At 48.2% G+C, this 22643-nt stretch overlaps 1 protein-coding gene across 1 annotated transcript in view; it reads right to left on the bottom strand.

Moving 5' to 3' along the window:
- LOC134944934 (nuclear envelope integral membrane protein 2-like) overlaps positions 1–22643 on the bottom strand; it is a 65629-nt gene that overhangs the window by 9444 nt on the left and 33542 nt on the right. Inside the window, exons 4-6 of the mRNA XM_063933884.1 lie at positions 21459–21525; positions 21274–21367; positions 9863–9977 (exon numbers count right to left, since the gene is read on the bottom strand). Of these exons, the coding sequence (XP_063789954.1) occupies positions 9863–9977; positions 21274–21367; positions 21459–21525 (276 nt within the window). The remainder of the gene's footprint in view (positions 1–9862; positions 9978–21273; positions 21368–21458; positions 21526–22643) is intronic.

The raw sequence follows: 22643 nt of genomic DNA on the forward strand, positions 1-22643 counted from the left end.
AGGGTGCTCTTTTAGTGAGGACCGACACGCCAGCAGCTGCTTGTAGCAGCTTCCACTATCCCGGACCCACGCCTTTTGGAAGGGGGGAAGGGATGTGAATAAAGTGTTGAAAAAATAAAAATAAAATATTCAAAATAGGTGTGGGAGCTCCCCACAAGCCTTGTTGCTACTTCGAGCACAGAAAAAACACTGAGGTACTCTGGGATATGGAGGGGAGGAGAGTTCTAAATTTAAATATTCAGTGCCCTGTTCTTGCTGAAGCCGTCCATATCCCAAGAGTACTCCAGTGACCCCTAGTGGATGAAAAAAGAAATACCGTTATCAACAGTAAGTTCTTACCATAATGAATATTTCTCCGGCAGGGTCCACAGGATAACATTGTGATTGGACAGGAGAATCCTTCGCCCGAATTCAGCTTCCTGAGAGGCAAAGGTATCAAAGGCATAATGTCTAATGAATGTGTTAATTGAAGACCATGTGGCTGCCTTACATATCTGTTCTGCTGAAGCACCACGCTGTGCTGTCCATGACGGACCTACCTTACGAGTAGAATGAGCAGAGACATTAGCCGGAATAGGGAGATCAGCTCGAGAATATGCTTCTGAAATAAGTCATCCGAAGCCACCTTGCCAGTGTCTGCTTATCAGCAGGCCATCTTCTCTTGTGAAATCCGTAGAGAACGAAGAGAGTGTCTGTCTTTCTGATGGCACTGGTACGAGCCACCTAAATCCTTAAGGCACGGACTATGTCCAACGATGCATCTCCCGCAGAAAGGTCCGGCTCCTGGAAGGCCGGGACAACAATTTCTTTGTTAAGGTGGAATTTAGACACCACCTTAGGAAGATACCCAGATTTGGTTCTAAGAACCATTCTATCTGGATAAAAAAAAATCAGAAATGGAGGACGACATAATAATGCCCCTAAATCTGAAACTCTTCTAGCTGAAGCAATGGCCAGCAGAAAGAAAACTTTAGCAGTCAACCATTTAAGATCCACTCTTTTAAGTGGTTCAAATGAGGCAACCTCCCAAGGCACTGTAGGAGGAACAAAGGGAGGCTGAATGTGCAGCATTCCCTGGAAAAAAGTTCGCACATCCTGTAGGTTAGCAGTTTTCTTTTGGAACCATACAGTCAATGCTGACACTTGCACTCTCAAGGAAGCCACCCTTAAACCTTTATCCATTCCTGCCTAAAGGAATGCTAAGATTCTGGAAACTCTGATTTCCGATCATTGCACCACTGAATATAGGCTTGCCATATTCGGTGATAAATGCGAGCTGAGGAAGGTTTCCTTGATCTGAGCATAATTTGAATTACCTGTTGTGAGAATCCTCTTGCCTTCAGGATGGAGGTCTCAAGAGCCACGCCGTCAAAGACAGTCGATCCAGATGTTTGTAATAACAAGGACCTTGAGATAGTAGATCTGGATGTTGAGGGATTAGGAATGGACCATCCATCGACATCCTCTGCAGATCTGTGTACCAATGTCTTCTGGGCCATGCCGGAGCTATTAGTATCACAGCACCCCTTCCTTTGCATCACCCTGGGTGACAGGGCAATTAGTGGAAACACATAGGCCAGACGAAAGTCCCATCTCACTGACCAGGCATCCACAAAGATCGCTTTGGAATCCTTTGTTCTTGACCCGTATGTAGGAACTTTCTTGTTCTGATTGGATGGTATGATATCTATCTCTGGCAACCACCACTTGTCTACCAGGGTTTGGAAGACCTTGAGGTGTAAAGCCCATTCGTTTGCATGAATGGCGTGTCGACTGAGAAAATCTGCTTCCCAGTTTAGGACTCCCAGAACGAACACTGCGGACAAGGCTGGATGATAAAGTTCTGCCCACTTTAATGTGTGACTTAACTCCTTCATTGCTTTCTGGCTGCGAGTTCTTCCTTGATGGTTGAGGTATGCTACCGCCGTTGCATTGTCTGAGCAGATCTGAATTGGTTTCCCCGGAATGATGTCCTTTGCCTGAATCAGTGCCATTTATATGGCCCGAAGTTCCAATATATTTATTGGCAGGCAACTTTCTTCCTTGGTCCACTGCCCCTGGAAACACAACCTTCCTGACACCGCTCCCCAGCCCTGAAGGCTGGCAGCCGTTGTCAGAATTTCCCAATCAGATATCCAATAGGGTCTCCCTTTGTCCAGATGGGATGTCTGTAGCCACCAGGCTAATGACCTCCTTACTTCCAGAGTAAGGACCATAGTCTGAGTTTTCATTATCGGAGGAAAACCATTCCACTTGGCAAGGATCAGATGTTGCAGAGGCCTCGAGTGAAACTAAGCATACTCCACCATGTCGAATGCTGACACCCTCAATCCCATCACACGCATTGCTGTGTGAATGGATACCTTTCGACTGTGTAGCAGCTCCTGAATCCTTGACTGAACTTTGGATATTTTGTTCAGAGGTTAGGTTACTCTCTGAAGGCTCAAATCCAATACAGCCCCAAATGAGTCATCCGTTGTGACGGAACCAGATACGACTTTGCCCAATTTATGAGCCAACCGTATTTCTGCAGACAAACTATTGTCAGTTGCAGATGACACAGAAGCAATTCCTGAGATTGTGCCAGGATTAATAGGTCATTGAGGTATGGAGAGAGTCTTATTCCCTGCTGGCGGAGATAAGCTGCCATTACCACCATAATCTTGGTGAATACTCTGGGAGTTGTGGCCAGTCCAAATGGAAGGGCCTGAAACTGAAAATGCTGTTGGAGGATAGCAAACCTGAGATAGCGCTGATGGGACAGTGCTATAGGGACATGTAGGTAAGCATCCTGGATATCCAGGGATACCATATAATCCCCTGGCTCCATGGCCAAAATGATGGAACGTAAAGTCTCCATATGAAACAGAGGCACCCAAATGTTCTTGTTCAGCACTTTGAGATTGAGTATGGGCCGGAATGACCCATTTGGCTTCTGTACTAGAAACAGGTTGAAATAAAAACCCTGTCCTCGTTGCGCAGGAAGAACTAGGATGATTACTCCTGACTGAAGCAATATCTGAACTGCCTCTTGCAAAGCCCTGGCCTTCGTTTCCACTGAAGACGGGCTGGTACAAAAAAACCTTTGAGGAGTGTGTTTCTTGAAAGCAAACGCATAACCGTGAGATAACAATTCTTGCACCCAGGCATCTGTGGTAGACTGTTGTCAACATCCCACCCTGGGGTCCCAGGTGGAGCCAAGCACCATCAAGCTGATGGCTTATCTTCTGATTTGGAAGCTGGTCCTCTGGTAGCCCAATGCTTTTTAGTCTTACCAGACTTGTTGTATTGGGACTGCTTGTCATCACCTTTTCCTTGAGACCGAAAGAGCCGAAAAGCTGGAAATCTAGGCTTGAATTTGTGTGTGGAAGGAAACTTCACTTTCTTGGAGTCTGCTTCTGACTCCAAAATAGTGGTTAATTCTTTACCAAAAAGAATATCTCCAGTTAAAGGAGACTCCAGAACCTTCTTGGATTCTGAATCAGCTTTCCATGTACGTAGCCAAACCGCTCTGCGAGCGTCTTCTGCTGAAGCTGATGCCTGAGAGGCAATTGTACCCATATCCAAGGCTGCTTCCATAAACAACGCCGCCTGTTTGATATGTGCAATATGGGATTTTTGCTCTCTAGATGCCAATGAAAGATCCTCCTCCAATGCATCAGCCCAGGCAGCCACTGCTTTCACCATCCAGGCTGAAACCATGGCTGGTCTTATGATTGCCCCAGACAAGGAAAAAATTGTTTTTAGAAAACCATCAGCTCTCCTATCCGTGAAATCATTTAATGATGTTGAAGGCAGAGGTAATATAGATTTTCGCACCAATCGAATGACATGCGTATCTACTTTGGGAGCCACCTCCCTGTTTAAACAGTTCCCAGCTGGAAGAGGATAATTGGAGTTCTATTTCCTTGGTATTCCTAACTTCTTACTGGGCGTAACCCAAGCCTCTTGCATAATTTCCGTAGCTGTTCTGACCCAGGAAACTCAGTCCTAACTGTTTTTGGACGTTTAAACACAGGTTCCTTAGATTTTAACACAGGCTCTGCTGTCTCCTCTAAGGATAGAATGACTTTCACTGCATTAATTAGCTCTGATATGTCCACTGAGCTGAGGCCTTCCTCCTCATCTCTGTATGCAGAACCGAAGTGTAATGAGTCTTCATCCTCCGACGAATCCTCACCTGAAACATGTGTAGACTGTGAAGATGTTGTTTCATGTCTATGTGATTTACTTACCACCGTCCTTTCAGCCTGTTTTTGGTCAGAGGCTGCTGCTTCCCTGATGGATGTAATAAACCCCCGATGGAATGCTGTATGTAAGGGTTAATCGTGTAACCTATCTTTGGTAAGGAAGTTGGCATTATCCGCTCAGCTGTACTGGATGTCTGTGCGAAAGTAGCCCATGGGAGATCCACTTGCAACTGTGTCTGCCTTAGATTTTTCAAGAGACTTTGGTGAAAGCTAAAACAACTTACACACAAACCATTCTGAACCAGATCGTGAGAGGTTAACCAAGCTTTGCAAGACAAACATGAGTGTTGGTGCTGCTGTGAGTGTATTTTCCTCACCCCTGCCGCTCTTAAGACATGATAATCACACACTTGTACAGTGTTAACTACACAATATGTGACGGTAATCATTTCAAGTATGTTGAAGAAACATATTACTGCATTACCTTATATAGGATTTAACCGTATTTAGTCGCACAGCGAAAGAAAACAGCAGCAATAGTTATCAAACTCATATGCATCTGGCACTTATCCAACTATTCGTACCCAAAGGTAGATAGAGATTTAGGGGGTCACTCCGAATTGATCGCACGGTAGCAGTTTTTTGCAGCCGTGCGATCATATAGTCGCTGCCTATGGGGGAGTGTATTTTAGCTTAGCAAGTGTGCGCTCGCTTGTGCAGGGGAGCTGTGCAAAAAGTTTTTGTGCAGTTTCTGAGTAGCTCTGAACTTACTCACTTCAGCCTGTCAGGTCCCGGAATTAACGTCAGACACCTGGCCCGCAAACGCCTGGACACGCCTGCATTTTTCACGGCACTCCCTGAAAATGGTCAGTTGCCACCCAGAAGCGCCTTCTTGCTGCACGTTCTTCGTAAGGTCCCATACTTCCCGGCGTCTCCCGTTGTTTCCAGTCGCCGGGCAGCGATGCGCCTGCACAGTTCAGACCCGATTGCACCACTGCGAACAACTGCAGTGTGCGATCGGGTTGGAATGACCCCCCTTAGTGCTGTATTACCCGACTCAGGAGAGTGGGATACAGCGAGACTCAACCCGCTTCCAGGATCAATCAATACGTTAGCGAATGCTGAGTGAATCCAGACGCTAATAGCGTACACACTCGCCCTGTGAACCTACAGTAAACACAAACGCCCAAGTAGAACGCTGACGCATCAGTCACACAGACGCCTATGCTGCGACTGGGTCCCCTTAGATACACAGCGTCTCAGATGGAAGCGGGAAATCAGTTCATGGCGGGAGACTCGGAGGAAACTGGTCATCAACCAGAGGGAAGGACGACCAAGGGAGCGTCTGACTCCCCACTGCTGACATCAACCCTAGGGATCGCGGCCTCATACTATGATCCCTAGGGCCTAGCGCTGGTGAGCCCTAGGTGGCAGCCATGTCAGTGACTGTTTGGTAGTCTTCTCTCAAAACAGTTCGGCTGTGTCCGTGTTTCCCCTCTAAGCGGAACTGATGCCTTTCCTTCTCCCCGTGCTCCGGCCACAGCCTGGTAACGTCTGCTGGACTTGATAGTACATCCGACACAGACGCCTGCGGAAACAGCACTGTACTCGTGGGTAAGCACTGTCATGACCCGGCGGAGAGTTGTTGGAGCGACTCTTTCTAAGGTACGTATAAGACGCTTTTTAGAAAGATATATCACAAAAATAGTAAGACTATAAAAATAAAATAAGAAAGCTTATTGCTGCTAAAAAACCAACAGCCCTCTTGGCCATGGTCTGGCTCCTGACGCACCAAACAAAAAACTGATATGCCTGAGCCAGGAGGCGGGGATATATGGACAGGCCCGTTGTATGCTGGGAGGATGAAATCTTTGACCGTTTGGTGCAAATCCGCTGTCACGTCATCATATCCCAATGTTATCCTGCGGATAACCTATCGACTCTGCCAGATAATAAAACCTTTTAGGCTTCTAGAAAATAATTACACTTCAGAACCAGAATCTTTGTTCTTAATATATTTGCACTGATAACTGACAGTCTGCTCCATATACATTTCTCTGTTGAGGTCAAATGAAATACCCATAAACATCCACAAACAACGCCCTGTACTGCGCTATGCCCTACAGTATCCTGTGCCGCATAATGACCCAATGCCCTGTGATGCGCTATGACCCAATGCCCCATGCTGTGCAATAACCGCATGCCCTGTGCTGCGTAAAGACCCAATGCCCTGTGCCCTACAGTATGCCCTGTGCCGCATAATGACCCAATGCCTTGTGCTGCGCTATGACCTATAGTATGCCCTGTGCCGCGTAATGACCCAATGCCCTGTGAAGCGCTATGACCCTACAGTATGCCCTGTGCTGCGTAATGACCCAATGCCCTGTGCTGTGCTATGACCATACAGTATGCCCTGTGCTGTGCTATGACACTACAGTATGCCCAGTGCCGCGTAATGACCCAATGCCCTGTGCTGCTATATGACCCTACAGTATGCCCTGTGCCGCACAATGACCCTACAGTATGCCCTGTACCTGCGCAATGACCCTATACTGCGCAATGACCCTACGGTAGGCGCTGTGCCGCACAATGATCCTACTCTATGCCCTGTGCCACACAATAACCCTACAGTATGCTCTGCGCCGTGCAATGACCCTACACCATGGCCTGTGCCGCACAATGACCCTATGCACGGTGCTGTGCAATGATCCTACAGTATCCCCTGTGCAGTGCAATGACCCTATGCCCTGTACCTGTGCAATGACCCTACGCCCTGTACCTGTGCATTGACTCTACGCCCCGCACAATGACCCTATGCCCTGTGCAGCGCAATGACCCTACGCCCTGTGCGGCGCAATGACCCTACGCCCAGTGCGGCGCAATGACCCTACACCCAGTGCGGCGCAATGACCCTACACTCAGTGCGGCGCAATGACCCTACACCCAGTGCGGCGCAATGACCCTACATCCTGTGCGACGCAATGACCCAGTGCAGCACAATACAGGAGCTCCTCTTCTGCTCTCAGCATGCTCTCTGTGGACGAGCACATAAGCCCAGGTGGTACAGGAAAGGCTGCCTACACCATCAGCACATTTAAATACCTAAGCTTTCAGTGGCATCTGCAGGGTCCAATCATCTCCTGCTCCACTGCCTTCCCCTCTGAGGACTCCCTTTCAGCAGGGCAGAGGCTCCGAGGAGTGACCGGTGACACAGCTAGCCCTGCTCACAGCCGGGTAACCGTACAACATTCCAAAGCTCATCTCCAGGCTACAATCTATCAGCCTGAGTGGAGCACACTAGCTCTCAAGGAGTAAGGGCAGGGAATCCACCAACAATCTTATTAACCATATATTACTAGTATGTGGATGGTGTAGGGGAGGTGGCGTATTTTTGGGCTTGTGGTGTTGAATATCTGACACCCAAAGAGAAACACATTACCTACCAGTGGTTTAACATACATGGTCGAGTCACATTATTGTGACCACCTCCTACGTGATGTCGGAAGCACGTAGCCCATGAAGTACATCACGTGACATGCGCTGGCTTGGTAGGTATATAAGGTGTGGGATAGGCCGTCTGCACACATATCACTTGTTGCGGTCATGGGTAAAAGGAGCAATTTATCAGAGTTGCAAAAAGGGATGATTATTGGCTTTCGGGCCAAGGGTGGCAGTATTTCTGACACAGCGCAGTTTGTGACCTGTTCTCGTGCTGCTGCGGTGAAGGTGTATTGTGACTGGACAAATGGCACCATTCTGAATAACCGACGTGGAAACTGCGGAGTACCACGTGCCATTGATGTGAGAGGTGAACGTCGGCTACGGAGGTGCGTGAGGGCCAACAGACGCTACAGTGGGGCAGCTCTCTGTCATAATGAACCTGGGGGCTACCAGACATGTGTCTAACAGTGATGGGGAACCTTTGGCACTCCAGCTGTTGTACTACACATCCCAGTATGCCCTGCTACAGTTTTAGCATGGCCAAATAGCAAAGCTGTAGCAGGGCATGCTTGGATGTGTAGTTCAACAACAGCTGGAGTGCCAAAGGTTCCCCATCACTGGTCTATAACGACAGTTCAGTAACGACAGTTACTCTTGCTATTAGCTGGTGGTCATAATGATGGGACTGGACTGTGTACTGTATATCGGACCTAATTAAGTACGAGTAGCAGATTCTGCTTTTTAGCAGAATCTGCTACTCTTGCAACTGTATGCTGGGGGCCCGCCCATCGTAGGGCAAGGCTGCCCAGCATACTACCCGCCGACCACCAACTGCGATCATGCTCTAATTGCGATCGTGCCGCAATTAGAGCGTGGTCGCAGTAACTACGGAAGCCTCCTACCGGCAGAGCCTGGTTGTCACGACAGGAGTCCCGCCGCCATTTTATCAATCGGAGCGGCTGCGTGTGACGAATATCCAGTGTTTTTGTTCTTAGCTTTACAGAGAGCATTAACTGTTATATTATTAAAACAAAAAACTGTATACATCTATACACAAGCAAATTATATTTTTTATACGAGGGTGGTTCAGTAAGTAAGGTAATAGGACCTCTCACGTTTGCACTACTGTATTCTCTATTCCAGTCGAATTCCCCACCAGGCCTGAGCAGGTAGACAACTTCTTCCCTCACGAACACCTCTGTGTGACCATGTTTCCTGCAAACCCCACTACAGCTGACACATAAATATGACCGCACCTCGGTCTATGACCATGTTTCCACCAGCCCCACCACAGCGGACACAGAAATCTGACCGCACCTCAGTGTATGACCATGTTCCTTCCAGTTCCTGCCAGTCCCACCACAGCCGACACAGAAATCTTACTGCACCTCAGTGTGTGACCATATTTCCGCCAGCCACACCACAGCTGACACAGAAATCTGACCATACCCCAGTGTGTGACCATGTTCCTGCCAGCCCCACCAAAGCGGAACGCAGAAATCTGACCGCACCTCAGTGGGTGACCATGTTTCCTGCTAGCCCCCCCACAGCTGACACACAAATATGACCGCACTTCGGTGTGTGACCATGTTCCTGCCAGCCCAACCACAGCTGACGCAGAAATCTGACCGCACCTCCGTGTGTGACCATGTTTCTGCCAGCTCCACCACAACTGACGCCGAAATCTGACCACAACTCGGTGTGACCATGTTTCTGCCAGCCCCACCACAACTGACGAAGAAATCTGACCGCACCTCAGTGTGTGACCATGTTTCTACCAGCCCCACCACAGCGGACGCAGAAATCTGACCACACCTCAGTGTGTAACCATGTTCCTGCCAAACCCACCACAGCTGACGCAGAAATCTGACAGCACCTCAGTGTGTGACCATGACCTGGCCGCCCCACCAAAGCGGACGCAGAAATCTGACCGCACCTTACTGTGTGACCATGACCTGGCCGCCCCACCAAAGCTGATGCACAAATCTGACCGCACCTCAGTGTGTGACCATGTTCCTGCCAACCTCACCACAGCTGACGCAGAAATCTGACCACACCTCAGTGTCTGACCATGTTCCTGCCAGTCCCACCAAAGCTGACACATAAATATGACCACACCTCAGTGTGTGACCATGCACCTGCCAGCCCCACCATTTTACACGAGTTAGGACTTTTGTTTTAGAATTAGCTGACAGCAATACATTTGACTATGCATTAGAGGAGTCTCTTACCCAGTACGTAATGCTTGTTTTCAGTCCATATCCACGTCATGTTTTCCATCAGGAAGTGTACAGAATATGCGGTTAAAAAAACGCAGGTGCCCAGTAGCAGCAAGAATGTGCTGTGCTGCAATTACAGAATGGTGAGGTGTTAGTTGTCTGAAAAGTGACATATTTTACTTGGGTTTTGGCACCGATTTAGGTGCTACAAAATATTTTAAATATGGTACTTGTCAAGCGATTGGATTATCTGAATGTAAACATCCTTTCCAGCATCAATACACTGAAGCCGCATAGATACCATACATGGGGGGAGATCCCGGTATTTGTATGGACCTGCTTCGGTCATTCAGTGCGGCGAAGCAGGATCATGTATTATATGCAGCTGTCGAAATAGACATCTGTAGTTGTAGGAACAGTAAGTGCCACCAAACGGTCATACATTTGCGCGCACTTCGGTGCACTATATTGCAGACAGGGGCGCATAGCACCCAGGTCAGTTCAACAACTTCTCCACAGTAATACATGGAGGAGAAGCAGATGCCACTAAACCCCAAAACGCCTAATAATACATCTCCTCAATGGTGCCTTGCAGCTAGGAATATGTATCCAGCCTGAGTGGAGCACTCTACACTGATAAATTAGAATAACCTTGTGGCGATCTGGCAAAAGTTGAGCCACAAGAAAACTAAGAGCTAGGATATATGAACCTATGGCAGATATAAGGACAGCTTTTGAAACTCGCGTCCAGATTGTGAGCCTCAGGCACTGCCGATGTCAGACCTAGGAGGACAATATTCCTTGCTACTGTGTATGTGTGTAAGTCACTCTGCGCATGTGTCTAGATTGCGTCTGTGCAAAGTCGCAGGTGCAATTTCAGGCGCACACAGCGAGATGGGAAAAGACGAATGGTAGCTGGCGCTGCCAGAGTACACCTCAAATGGACACACTGCTGGTGCTGCCAAAGAGTACACCTCAGCTGGACAGGCTGGTGATAACAAAGAGCACACCTCAGCTGGACACACTGGCACTACCAGAGAGTACAAATTAGCTGGACACACTAGTGCTAACAAAGAGTACACCTCAGACGGACACACTGGCGCTAACAAAGTACACCTCAACTGGACACACTAGCGCTAACAAAGAGTACACCTCAGATGGACACACTGCCGCTAACAAAGTACACCTCAACTGGACACACTAGCGCTAACAAAGAGTACACCTCAGCTGGACATACTGGCGCTAACAAACAGTGCACGGCAACTGGACACACTGGCACTAACAAATAGTACACCTCAGCTGGACACACTGGCACTAACAAAGAGTACACCTCAGCTGGACACACTTGCACTAAGCAAGAGTACACCTCAGCTGGATACACTGGCGCTAACAAAGAGTACACCTCAGCTGGACACACTGGCACTAAGCAAGAGTACACCTCAGCTGGATACACTGGCGCTAACAAAGAGTACACCTCAGCTGGACACACTTGCGCTAAGCAAGAGTACACCTCAGCTGGATACACTGGCGCTAACAAAGAGTACACCTCAGCTGGACACACTTGCACTAAGCAAGAGTACACCTCAGCTGGATACACTGGCGCTAACAAAGAGTACACCTCAGCTGGACACACTTGCGCTAAGCAAGAGTACACCTCAGCTGGACACAGTTGCGCTAACAAAGATTACACCTCAGCTGGACACACTGGCGCTAACAAAGATTACACCTCAGCTGGACACACTGGCGTTAACAAAGAGTACACCTCAACTGGACACTCTGGCGCTAACAAGGAGTACACCTCAGATGGACACACTGGCGCTAACAAAGAGTACACCTCAACTGGACATACTGGCGCTGCCAAAGAGTACACCTCAGCTGGACACACTGGCACTAACAAAGAGTACACCTCAGCTGGACACACTTGCGCTAAGCAAGAGTACACCTCAGCTGGTCACACTGGTGCTAACAAAGAGTACACCTCAGCTGGACATACTGGCGCTAACAAACAGTGCACGGCAACTGGACACACTGGCACTAACAAATAGTACACCTCAGCTGGACACACTGGCACTAACAAAGAGTACACCTCAGCTGGATACACTGGCGCTAACAAAGAGTACACCTCAGCTGTACACACTTGCGCTAAGCAAGAGTACACCTCAGCTGGATACACTGGCGCTAACAAAGAGTACACCTCAGCTGGACACACTTGCGCTAAGCAAGAGTACACCTCAGCTGGACACAGTTGCGCTACCAAAGATTACACCTCAGCTGGACACACTGGCGCTAACAAAGATTACACCTCAGCTGGACACACTGGCGTTAACAAAGAGTACACCTCAACTGGACACTCTGGCGCTAACAAGGAGTACACCTCAGATGGACACACTGGCGCTAACAAAGAGTACACCTCAGATGGACACACTGGCGCTAACAAAGAGTACACCTCAACTGGACATACTGGCGCTGCCAAAGAGTACACCTCAGCTTGACACACTGGCACTAACAAAGAGTACACCTCAGCTGGACACACTTGCGCTAAGCAAGAGTACACCTCAGCTGGTCACACTGGTGCTAACAAAGAGTACACCTCAGCTGGATACACTGGCGCTAACAAGGAGTACACCTCAGCTGGACACACTTGCGCTAACAAAGATTACACCTCAGCTGGACACACTGGCGCTAACAAAGAGTACACCTCAGCTGGACACACTTGCGCTAAGCAAGAGTACACCTCAGCTGGATACACTGGCGCTAACAAAGAGTACACCTCAGCTGGATACACTGGCGCTAACAAGGAGTACACCTCAGCTGGACACACTTGCGCTAACAAAGATTACACCTCAGCTGGACACACTGGCGCTAACAAAGATTACACCTAAGCTGGATACACTGGCGCTAACAAAGATTACACCTCAGCTGGATACACTGGCACTGCCTAAGAGTACAGCTCAGCTGAACACACTTGTGCTAACAAAGAGTACACCTCAACTGGACACACTGGCGCTAACAAAGAGTACACCTCAACTGGACACACACTATTTGGAAACCAAGTTAAGAAATAATCAGTGCTCTTACATAAATATATAATATGATGTTAGAGCATCTCCTATACACACTATATATCACATGAGCATGAGACAATATAAAAGGATAAACAGCGTACATGTGTACAGAGGAAAAAGCTTTTGTAATAACTGATAAAAACGGTGCAAGATCACATAAAATGTATTACTTATAAAATTGGACATACCAATAATAAAGAAAACAAATAACACAAAGATAAAAAAATAAGATTTTACTTACCGGTAAATCTATTTCTCGTAGTCCGTAGTGGATGCTGGGGACTCCGTAAGGACCATGGGGAATAGACGGGCTCCACAGGAGACAGGGCACTTTAAGAAAGAATTTGGATACTGGTGTGCTCTGGCTCCTCCCTCTATGTCCCTCCTCCAGACCCCAGTTAAAGAAACTGTGCCCGGAAGAGCTGACAGTACAAGGAAAGGATTTTGGAATCCAGGGCAAGACTCATACCAGCCACACCAATCACACCGTATAACTTGTGATAAACTTACCCAGTTAACAGTATGAACAACAATAGAGCATCAGATCAACCCTGATGCAACTATAACATAACCCTTATGTAAGCAATAACTATATACAAGCATTGCAGAAAAGTCCGCACTTGGGACGGGCGCCCAGCATCCACTACGGACTACGAGAAATAGATTTACCGGTAAGTAAAATCTTATTTTCTCTAACATCCTAGTGGATGCTGGGGACTCCGTAAGGACCATGGGGATTATACCAAAGCTCCCAAACGGGCGGGAGAGTGCGGATGACTCTGCAGCACCGAATGAGCAAACACAAGGTCCTCCTCAGCCAGGGTATCAAACTTGTAGAACTTTGCAAAAGTGTTTGAACCCAACCAAGTAGCTGCTCGGCAAAGCTGTAATGCCGAGACCCCTCAGGCAGCCGCCCAAGAAGAGCCCACCTTCCTTGTGGAATGGGCTTTTACTGATTTTGGCAGCGGCAATCCTGCCGCAGAATGAGCCTGCTGAATCGTGTTACAGATCCAGCGAGCAATAGTTTGCTTTGAAGCAGGAGCACCCAGCTTGTTGGGTGCATACAGGATAAACAGTGACTCAGTTTTCCTGACTCTAGCCGTTCTGGCCACATAAACCTTCAAAGCCCTGACCACATCTAGTAAGTCGGAATCCTCCAAGTCACGAGTAGCCACAGGCACCACAATAGGTTGGTTCATATGAAAAGATGACACCACTTTTGGCAGAAATTGCGGACGGGTCCGCAATTCTGCCCTGTCCATATGGAAAACCAGATAGGGGCTTTTATGTGACAAAGCCGCTAATTCTGACACACGCCTAGCTGAAGCCAAGGCTCATAGCATGACCACCTTCCACGTGAGAAATTTTAACTCCACGGTTTTAAGTGGCTCAAACAAGTGTGACTTCAGGAAACTCAACACCACGTTAAGATCCCAAGGTGCCACTGGAGGCACAAAAGGGGGCTGAATATGAAGCACTCCCTTTACAACGTCTGAACTTCAGGAAGAGAAGCCAGTTCATTTTGAAAGAAAATGGATAGGGCCGAAATCTGGACCTTAATGGAACCCAATTTTAGGTCCAAAGTCACTCCCGACTGTAGGAAGTGAAGGAAAGGGCCCAGCTGGAATTCCTCCGTAGGGGCATTCCTGGCCTCACACCAAGCAACATATTTTCGCCATATACGGTGATAATGTTTAGCCGTCACGTCTTTCCTAGCCTTTATCAGCATAGGAATAACCTCATCCTGAATGCCTTTTTCTGCTAGGATCCGGCGTTCAACCGCCATGCCGTCAAACGCAGCCGCGGTAAGTCTTGGAACAGACAGGGCCCCTGTTGCAACAAGTCCTGTCTTAGAGGCAGAGGCCATGGGTCCTCTGTGAGCATTTCTTGCAGCTCTGGATACCAAGTCCTTCTTGGCCAATCCGGAACAATGAATATTGTTCTCACTCCTCTTCTTCTTATGATTCTCAGCACCTTGGGTATGAGAGGAAGAGGAGGAAATACATAGACCGACTGGAACACCCACGGTGTCACTAGAGCGTCTACAGCTATCGCCTGAGGGTCTCTTGACCTGGCGCAATACCTCTGTAGCTTTTTGTTGAGGCGGGATGCCATCATGTCTACTTGTGGCAGATCCCACCGACTTGCAATTTGCGTGAAGACTTCTTGATGAAGTCCCCACTCTCCCGGGTGGAGGTCGTGCCTGCTGAGGAAGTCTGCTTTCCAGTTGTCCACTCCCGGAATGAACACTGTTGACAGTGCACTTACGTGATTCTCCGCCCAGCAAAGAATTCTGGTGGCTTCCGCCATCGCCACCCTGCTCCTTGTGCCGCCTTGGCGGTTTACATGAGCCACTGCGGTGATGTTGTCTGACTGAATCAGCACCGGTCGGTCGCGAAGCAGGGTCTCCGCTTGACGTAGGGCGTTGTATATTGCCTTTAGTTCCAGGATGTTGATGTGAAGACAAGTCTCCTGACTTGACCACAGACCTTGGAAATTTCTTCCCTGTGTGACTGCTCCCCACCCTCGGAGGCTTGCGTCCGTGGTCACCAGGACCCAGTCCTGAATGCCGAATCTGCGGCCCTCGAGTAGGTGAGCACTCTGCAGCCACCACAGGAGAGACACCCTGGCCCTGGGGGATAGGGTGATCAGCCGATGCATCTGTAGATGTGATCCGGACCACTTGTCCAACAGATCCCATTGAAAGGTCCTCGCATGGAACCTGCCGAAGGGAATGGCCTCGTATGATGCCACCATCTTTCCCAGGACTCGCGTGCAGTGATGCACCGACACCTGTTTTGGTTTTAATAGGTCTCTGACCAGTGTCATGAGCTTCTGAGCCTTCTCCATCGGGAGATAAACCCTCTTCTGGTCTGTGTCCAGAATCATGCCCAGGAAGGGCAGACAAGTCGTAGGAATCAACTGCGACTTTGGAATATTTAGAATCCAGCCGTGCTGTTGTAACACTTCCCGAGAGCGTGCTACGCTGATCAGCAACTGCTCTCTGGACCTCGCCTTTATGAGGAGATCGTCCAAGTATGGGATAATTGTGACCCCTTGCTTTCGCAGGAGCACCATCATTTCCGCCATTACCTTGGTAAATATTCTCGGTGCCGTGGAGAGACCAAACGGCAACGTCTGGAATTGGTAATGACAATCCTGTACCACAAATCTGAGGTACGCCTGATGAGGTGGATAAATGGGGACATGCAGGTAAGCATCCTTTATGTCCAGAGACACCATAAAATCCCCCCCTTCCAGGCTTGCGATGACCGCTCTGAGCGATTCCATCTTGAACTTGAACCTTTTCAGGTATATGTTCAGGGATTTTAAATTCAATATGGGTCTGACCGAACCGTCCGGTTTCGGTACCACAAACATGGTCGAATAGTAACCCCTTCACTGTTGAAGGAGGGGAACCTTTACCACCACCTGCTGAAGATACAATTTGTGAACTGCAGCTAACACTATTTCCCTCTCTAAGGGGGAAGCAGCAGGGCCGATTTGAGGTAACGGTGAGGGGGCATCTCTTCGAATTCCAGCTTGTATCCCTGAGAAACAATCTCTATAGCCCAGGGATCCACCTGGGAGTGAACCCACTTGTGGCTGAAATTTCGGAGACGCGCCCCCACCGGGCCTAGCTCCGCCTGTGGAGCCCCAGCGTCATGCGGTGGATTTAGTGGAAGCCGGGGAGGACTTCTGTTCCTGGGAACTAGCTGTGTTGTGCAGCTTCTTTCCTCTACCCCTGCCTCTGGCAAGAAAGGACGCACCTCGGACTTTCTTGCCTTTTTGTGATCGAAAGGACTGCATTTGGTAATACGGTGCTTTCTTAGGTTGTGAGGGAACATATGGCAAAAAATTTGACTTTCCAGCCGTAGCTGTGGAGACCAGGTCCGAGAGACCATCCCCAAACAATTCCTCAGCCTTGTAAGGTAAAACCTCCATGTGCCTTTTTGAGTCGGCATCGCCTGTCCATTGCCGAGTCCACAGGACCCTTCTGGCAGAAATCGACATTGCATTTATTCTAGAGCCCAGTAGGCTAATGTCTCTTTGAGCATCTCTCATATATAGGACAGCGTATTTTCTATGCCCCAGGGTCAGTACTATAGTATCCTTGTCCAAGGTATCAAGTTCCTCAGATAAGGTATCTGTCCATGCTGCTACAGCACTACACATCCAGGCCGACGCAATCGCCGGCCTTAGTAGGGTACCTGAATGTGTATAAATGGACTTCAGGATACCCTCCTGCTTTCTATCAGCAGCATCTTTTAGGATGGCCGTATCCTGTGACGGTAGGGCTACCCTCTTGGATAAGCGTGTTAAAGCTTTGTCTACCCTCAGGGAGGATTCCCAGCGTAACCTGTCCGTTGGCGGGAAAGGATACGCCATAAGCATCCGTTTGGAAATCTGCAGTTTTCTATCTGGAGATTCCCAAGCCTTTTCACATAACTCATTTAACTCATGTGAAGGGGGAAGGGTCACCTCTTGCCTTTTTTCCCCATACATATAAACCCTCTTGTCAGGGACTGGGGTTTCCTCTGTGATGTGCAACACATCTTTCATTGCTATAATCATGTAACGGATGGCTTTAGCCATTTTAGGCTGTAACTTTGCATCATCGCCATCGACACTGGAGTCAGAATCCGTGTCGACATCTGTGTCAACAATTTGGGATAGTGGGCGCTTCTGAGACCCTGACGGCCTCTGCCACATAGGATCAGGCATGGGCTGAGACCCCGGCTGTCCCAAGGCTTCAGCTTTATCCAACCTTTTATGCAAGGAAGTAACATTATCATTTAAAACCTTCCACATATCCATCCAATCGGGTGTCGGCGGCGACCCCACATTCATTTGTTCCCGCTCTGTTTCCACATAGCCTTCCTCGTCAAACATGCCGACACAAGCGTATCGACACACCACACACCCAGGGGATGCTCTATTTGAAGACAGTTCCCCCACAAGGCCTTTTGGAGAGACAGAGAGAGAGTATGCCAGCACACACCCCAGCGCTATATGTCCCAGGAGTCACACAGTAACTTAGTGTTAACCCAGTAGCTGCTGTATATACTGTTTTTGCGCCAAATTTATGTGCCCCCTCTCTCTTTTTACCCTCTTCTACCGTGATTCTGCAGGGGAGAGCCTGGGGAGCTTCCTCTCAGCGGAGCTGTGGAGAGAAAATGGCGCTGGTGAGTGCTGAGGAACAAGCCCCGCCGCCTTAGCGGCGGGCTTCTGTCCCGCGTTTCTGTGTAAAAATATGGCGGGGGCCCATGCACATATACAGTGCTGCCAAGAGATCTCTAATTGCTGCCCAGGGCGCCCCCCCCCTGCGCCCTGCACCCTACAGTGACCGGAGTATGTGGGTTTAGTGTGGGAGCAATGGCGCACAGCTGCAGTGCTGTGCGCTACCTCATATGAAGACTGGAGTCTTCTGCCGCCGATTTCGAAGTCTTCTTGCTTCTGTCACCGGCTTCTGTCTTCCGGCTCTGCGAGGGGGACGGCGGCGCAGCTCCGGGATCGGACGACCAAGGGTGCGATCCTGTGTACGATCCCTCTGGAGCTAATGGTGTCCAGTAGCCTAAGAAGCAGGACCTATCTTTAGTGAGTAGGGCTGCTTCTCTCCCCTCAGTCCCACGTAGCAGAGAGTCTGTTGCCAGCAGATCTCTCTGAAAATAAAAAAACCTAACAAAATACTTTCTTTTTAGCAAGCTCAGGAGAGCTCACTAAGTAGCACCCAGCTCGTCCGGGCACAGATTCTAACTGAGGTCTGGAGGAGGGACATAGAGGGAGGAGCCAGAGCACACCAGTATCCAAATTCTTTCTTAAAGTGCCCTGTCTCCTGCGGAGCCCGTCTATTCCCCATGGTCCTTACGGAGTCCCCAGCATCCACTAGGACGTTAGAGAAATCTATAAACAACACCTGTTGGTGATTATATAAACCTGAGCTTAGATGGCAACCGCCAATAGATGCTGTCGGGGGTGCTTCTGTGTCCACCTCTGAATCAGCCCTCAGCATTTCTGGCACATTTAGAACATGTACACATAGAGATCAGGAGACATTACTGGACAGGAGAGAATATTATCTCCACAAGGTCGGATATGGATAGCGAGTCTGCATCCTCTGTGCTACCAGGCGAATGGACTGTTCTGTACCCAACTGTCATGATCCGGGTAATTAGTCACCACTTCTTACATTCCAAGTGTCTCCTGAGACTACCCCAGTGTTCCAAGCCTGGATTCCACCTGCGCTGTCTGCGTGCAGCGCGCTGTACTACATTGCCTCAATCTCCCCTCCATGATCCCGGCAGCACTGTCATGGCAACTTCACATCATTCATCCTATGTCACTCTACAGCCTATCCACTGCGCTCTGGACTCTGCCAGCTGGTATAAATATCCTGCATCAAGGCTGCCTAATCGTCAGTACTTTGGTTGTCTATCCTAGTGATACACGTCTCTCCTGTTTGTGGATGTTCCAGCTTGTGCTTCCAGGTATTCCAGATCCTGTGACCTTGCTCCACTTAAAGAGACTCCGCACCAATTACCATCTTGCTGTGCTGCCTGACTCCAGCAGTGTTCCTACATTGCGTCCTGTGTTCTGCAGTGATCCATCACTGGCTTCCAGCTTTCAGCGTTGTTCCAGAATCGCTTCCAGCGGTGTTCCAGTATCAATCCTAGCTCTAATTGCCTACCAACATTGCTCTCTGTGATCTACAGTGGCTTCATCCGACTTCCAGCATTGTTGCAGTATTGCTTCCAGCGGTGTTCCTGAGTCACTTCCAGCTCTCAGCGGTGTTCTGTATCACTTCCAGTATCGCTCTCCATCTCCTGCGGTGTTCCAGCATCAATCCGCTTTCATTTACCACACAACATCGAACCACAGTTCACTATCGATACTCACCATCGGCCTCTAACTTCAGCGGTGAGTTCAATACCTTTCCGTCTGCACCGGTTCCGTCCGGCATCCCCGGCAGTTCTTCCAAGTTTACCTTCAACCTCTGTGCACTTGTGTCAACCCCAGCTTCCAGAGTGTCATCTGCTGGGCAGTACCAGCTCATTCCCTGATACAGTAGTTAGCTGTGGCCTACAGACTTAGCAACTCCGGGTCTTGCAAAGTCTTTGTATCATCTCATCCTGCATTGCCATAGCACTCATTACCACTGCGCTCCCAGGAACTGTACTGTTATCTTACCCTGCACATCTACTGTTGAAGTTATCTGAATTGCCAAGGTGTCTAAAGGCCAGTACTCACGGGCCGATGTGGGAGAGAAGTGTGCTGAGCGAACCACTTAGCACACATCTCTCCCACCGCTCAGCACAGCGCGATGTGTTCTGAGCGTGCGGGGGCAGACAGGGGGCCCGCTCATTTCACCCAGCGGGTGAAATGAGCGACCTGCTTTATTTTGCCTGCACGGCAGGCCAACCTAGCACCAGCGATAGAGATGCGCGGGGCTGCGCATCGCTATCGCTGTGGGGGGTACACACGGAGCAATCATGCTTAAAATCTAAGCAATCTAGTCAGATTGCTTAGATTTTAAGCAGCGATCACTCCGTGAGTACCCCCCTTAACTGTGTGTTCAATAAACAGACTTTGTTTTACATAATCCGATGTTGTGGTCACACCTTCGGGCAAACGGTGCTTAGACCTCCAGTATGTCCAAGACCCCTATTCAACCTCCACGGTTCACATACACGCCAGCTAATATGTCTAAGGCTTCCCCAGGTCAGCCTCAGCCCTCATTTGTGACACCAACGGGAAAACCTTTACCAGCTTTTTCTCGAGATTAGTTTTATTTTATTTTTATAGTATTTATTTTTTAGTCATTTAAAAAGAAATGTAACATACTGATAAATGTTTCTATTTCTTTCATATATATAATTTTTTTGTGGTTTATAATTATTTTTTTTCCCCCCAGGAATAATACCCCTGATCAGATTACAGTGATGTAATTACAGATATGGATTAATGTCGTTAGTGACTTAGTGAAGAAAAAGCACATTCTAATTGTATTTCCTTATGCATTATATATTTCTGTTCTAAGGATGCATGGAGAGATGAGTATAATCCCCCAGATGAAGTCGTGCTAACACAAAACACAGTCAGCACCCATGCAGAATAAGCCGTGCTCTCTATGTATGGGTCATATGCATGGGCTCCAAGCTGGGGTGGGACAGCACCTTAGTAACACGCCCTATTATCTGGCAGCGCAGCTGTTATAAACCCTAAGCACAAACTTTGAAAAGATATTTTACACTATTTAATCTGCATTTGACTTAAACACAGACATGGCATCCTCTGTAATGCACAACCTAACATAATGGTGGAATCGCCTATTTGTTTTACACAAGGCTTTGGACTTACCTTGGAAATTAACCTTTTGAGTATCAGTAGAAGGAATAATAGAGAGGCTGTCACTCCCAGCGTTACTCCAGCTGCATAAAAGACTGCAGAGCTCCTGCACACAGGAAGGAGAGCAAGTAAAAACACAGCACACACACAAACCTCTGATACAGAGTTCTATAACGCCATTGTAGGTTGGTACATACCTACTCAATCTACCAGCAAAGTAGAACAGCAAGACACCACTTACAGCTAATATTGATGGGTTAAACCCTAGTGAGGGGAGAAATGTACCACAAAAACAAAATAAATTTCCATTTAAATAACAAATAAAGACAGGTATAATAATAGAAAATTTCAGTAATTTATAAAACATAGTACAGTATACGTAACCCTGTCTGCGTCTCCCCTTTAGATTCTAAGCTCTCACGAGCAGGGCCCTCTTCCCTCGTGATTTTCCTTCTCTTACTTAAACTAGCCTCTACTCCATACTCCCTTCAATGGCACCAAATCCCACGGTTTTCTGCCGCCCTAATACTTATTTCAGTGTTGTCTGCTATGCTTATACACCCTGTACTTGTCCTATATTGTCTTCAACTGTAAGTCACTGTTTTCTTGTTTTGCTAATTTGTTCATGTACTGTGTAATTGGGCGCTGCGGAACCCTTGTGGTGCCATATAAAGGTTATTAAACAATAATAAAGATAATTAGTACATTGGTCGTTGTCATTATGCGCCTCCCTTTTGGAAACACCTAATACGCTCATCAGATGCAGAGATGATCGCAAATCAGTCATCACTGAACTCGTATTACGTGTTCGGCACTAAATGTGCATTTTTGCATCTACAGTATGTGACTGCGCCTATCTTTATGATTGGTTTTATCTTTGTCAATGCGCACTTGTGTCAGCACTATCCGTCATGTAAGATGCGACTGATAACAGGTGAATCTTTATGTATGCACAACTCTGTATAACACACAGGTGCGTCAACACGCCACTGACCCTCTAAACTTTACCTAAGTGCACCCTGTAACTGCAGTTACCCACCGTCAGGCACAAGTGGAGAGGGGACAGAGTTGCGCAAGATAGAATCGCCTATAGATGCGTGCGCTCAGCTCCGGAACATACACAGGGCGAAAACACACAGTCCATCTACAAAGCTGACTTTTGTTCCAATCTACATTAGAGTCATGACCTTCAATAGGTTTTAACTATCACTGACAAAAGAGCAGGACAAAATAATGGGTGGCACCAGGTCCAATCTACTACACGAAGCCCTCCTGTATGTAACCAATAGTTGTTTCAAATTGAACTGAAGTGCGAAGTGGTGTGCCGCAAGGGTCTGTACTCAGACCACTATTGTTTAACATTTTCATTAATGACCTAACAG

Source organism: Pseudophryne corroboree, chromosome 7, assembly GCF_028390025.1.
Source record: "Pseudophryne corroboree isolate aPseCor3 chromosome 7, aPseCor3.hap2, whole genome shotgun sequence".
NCBI classification, from domain to species: Eukaryota; Metazoa; Chordata; class Amphibia; order Anura; family Myobatrachidae; genus Pseudophryne; species Pseudophryne corroboree.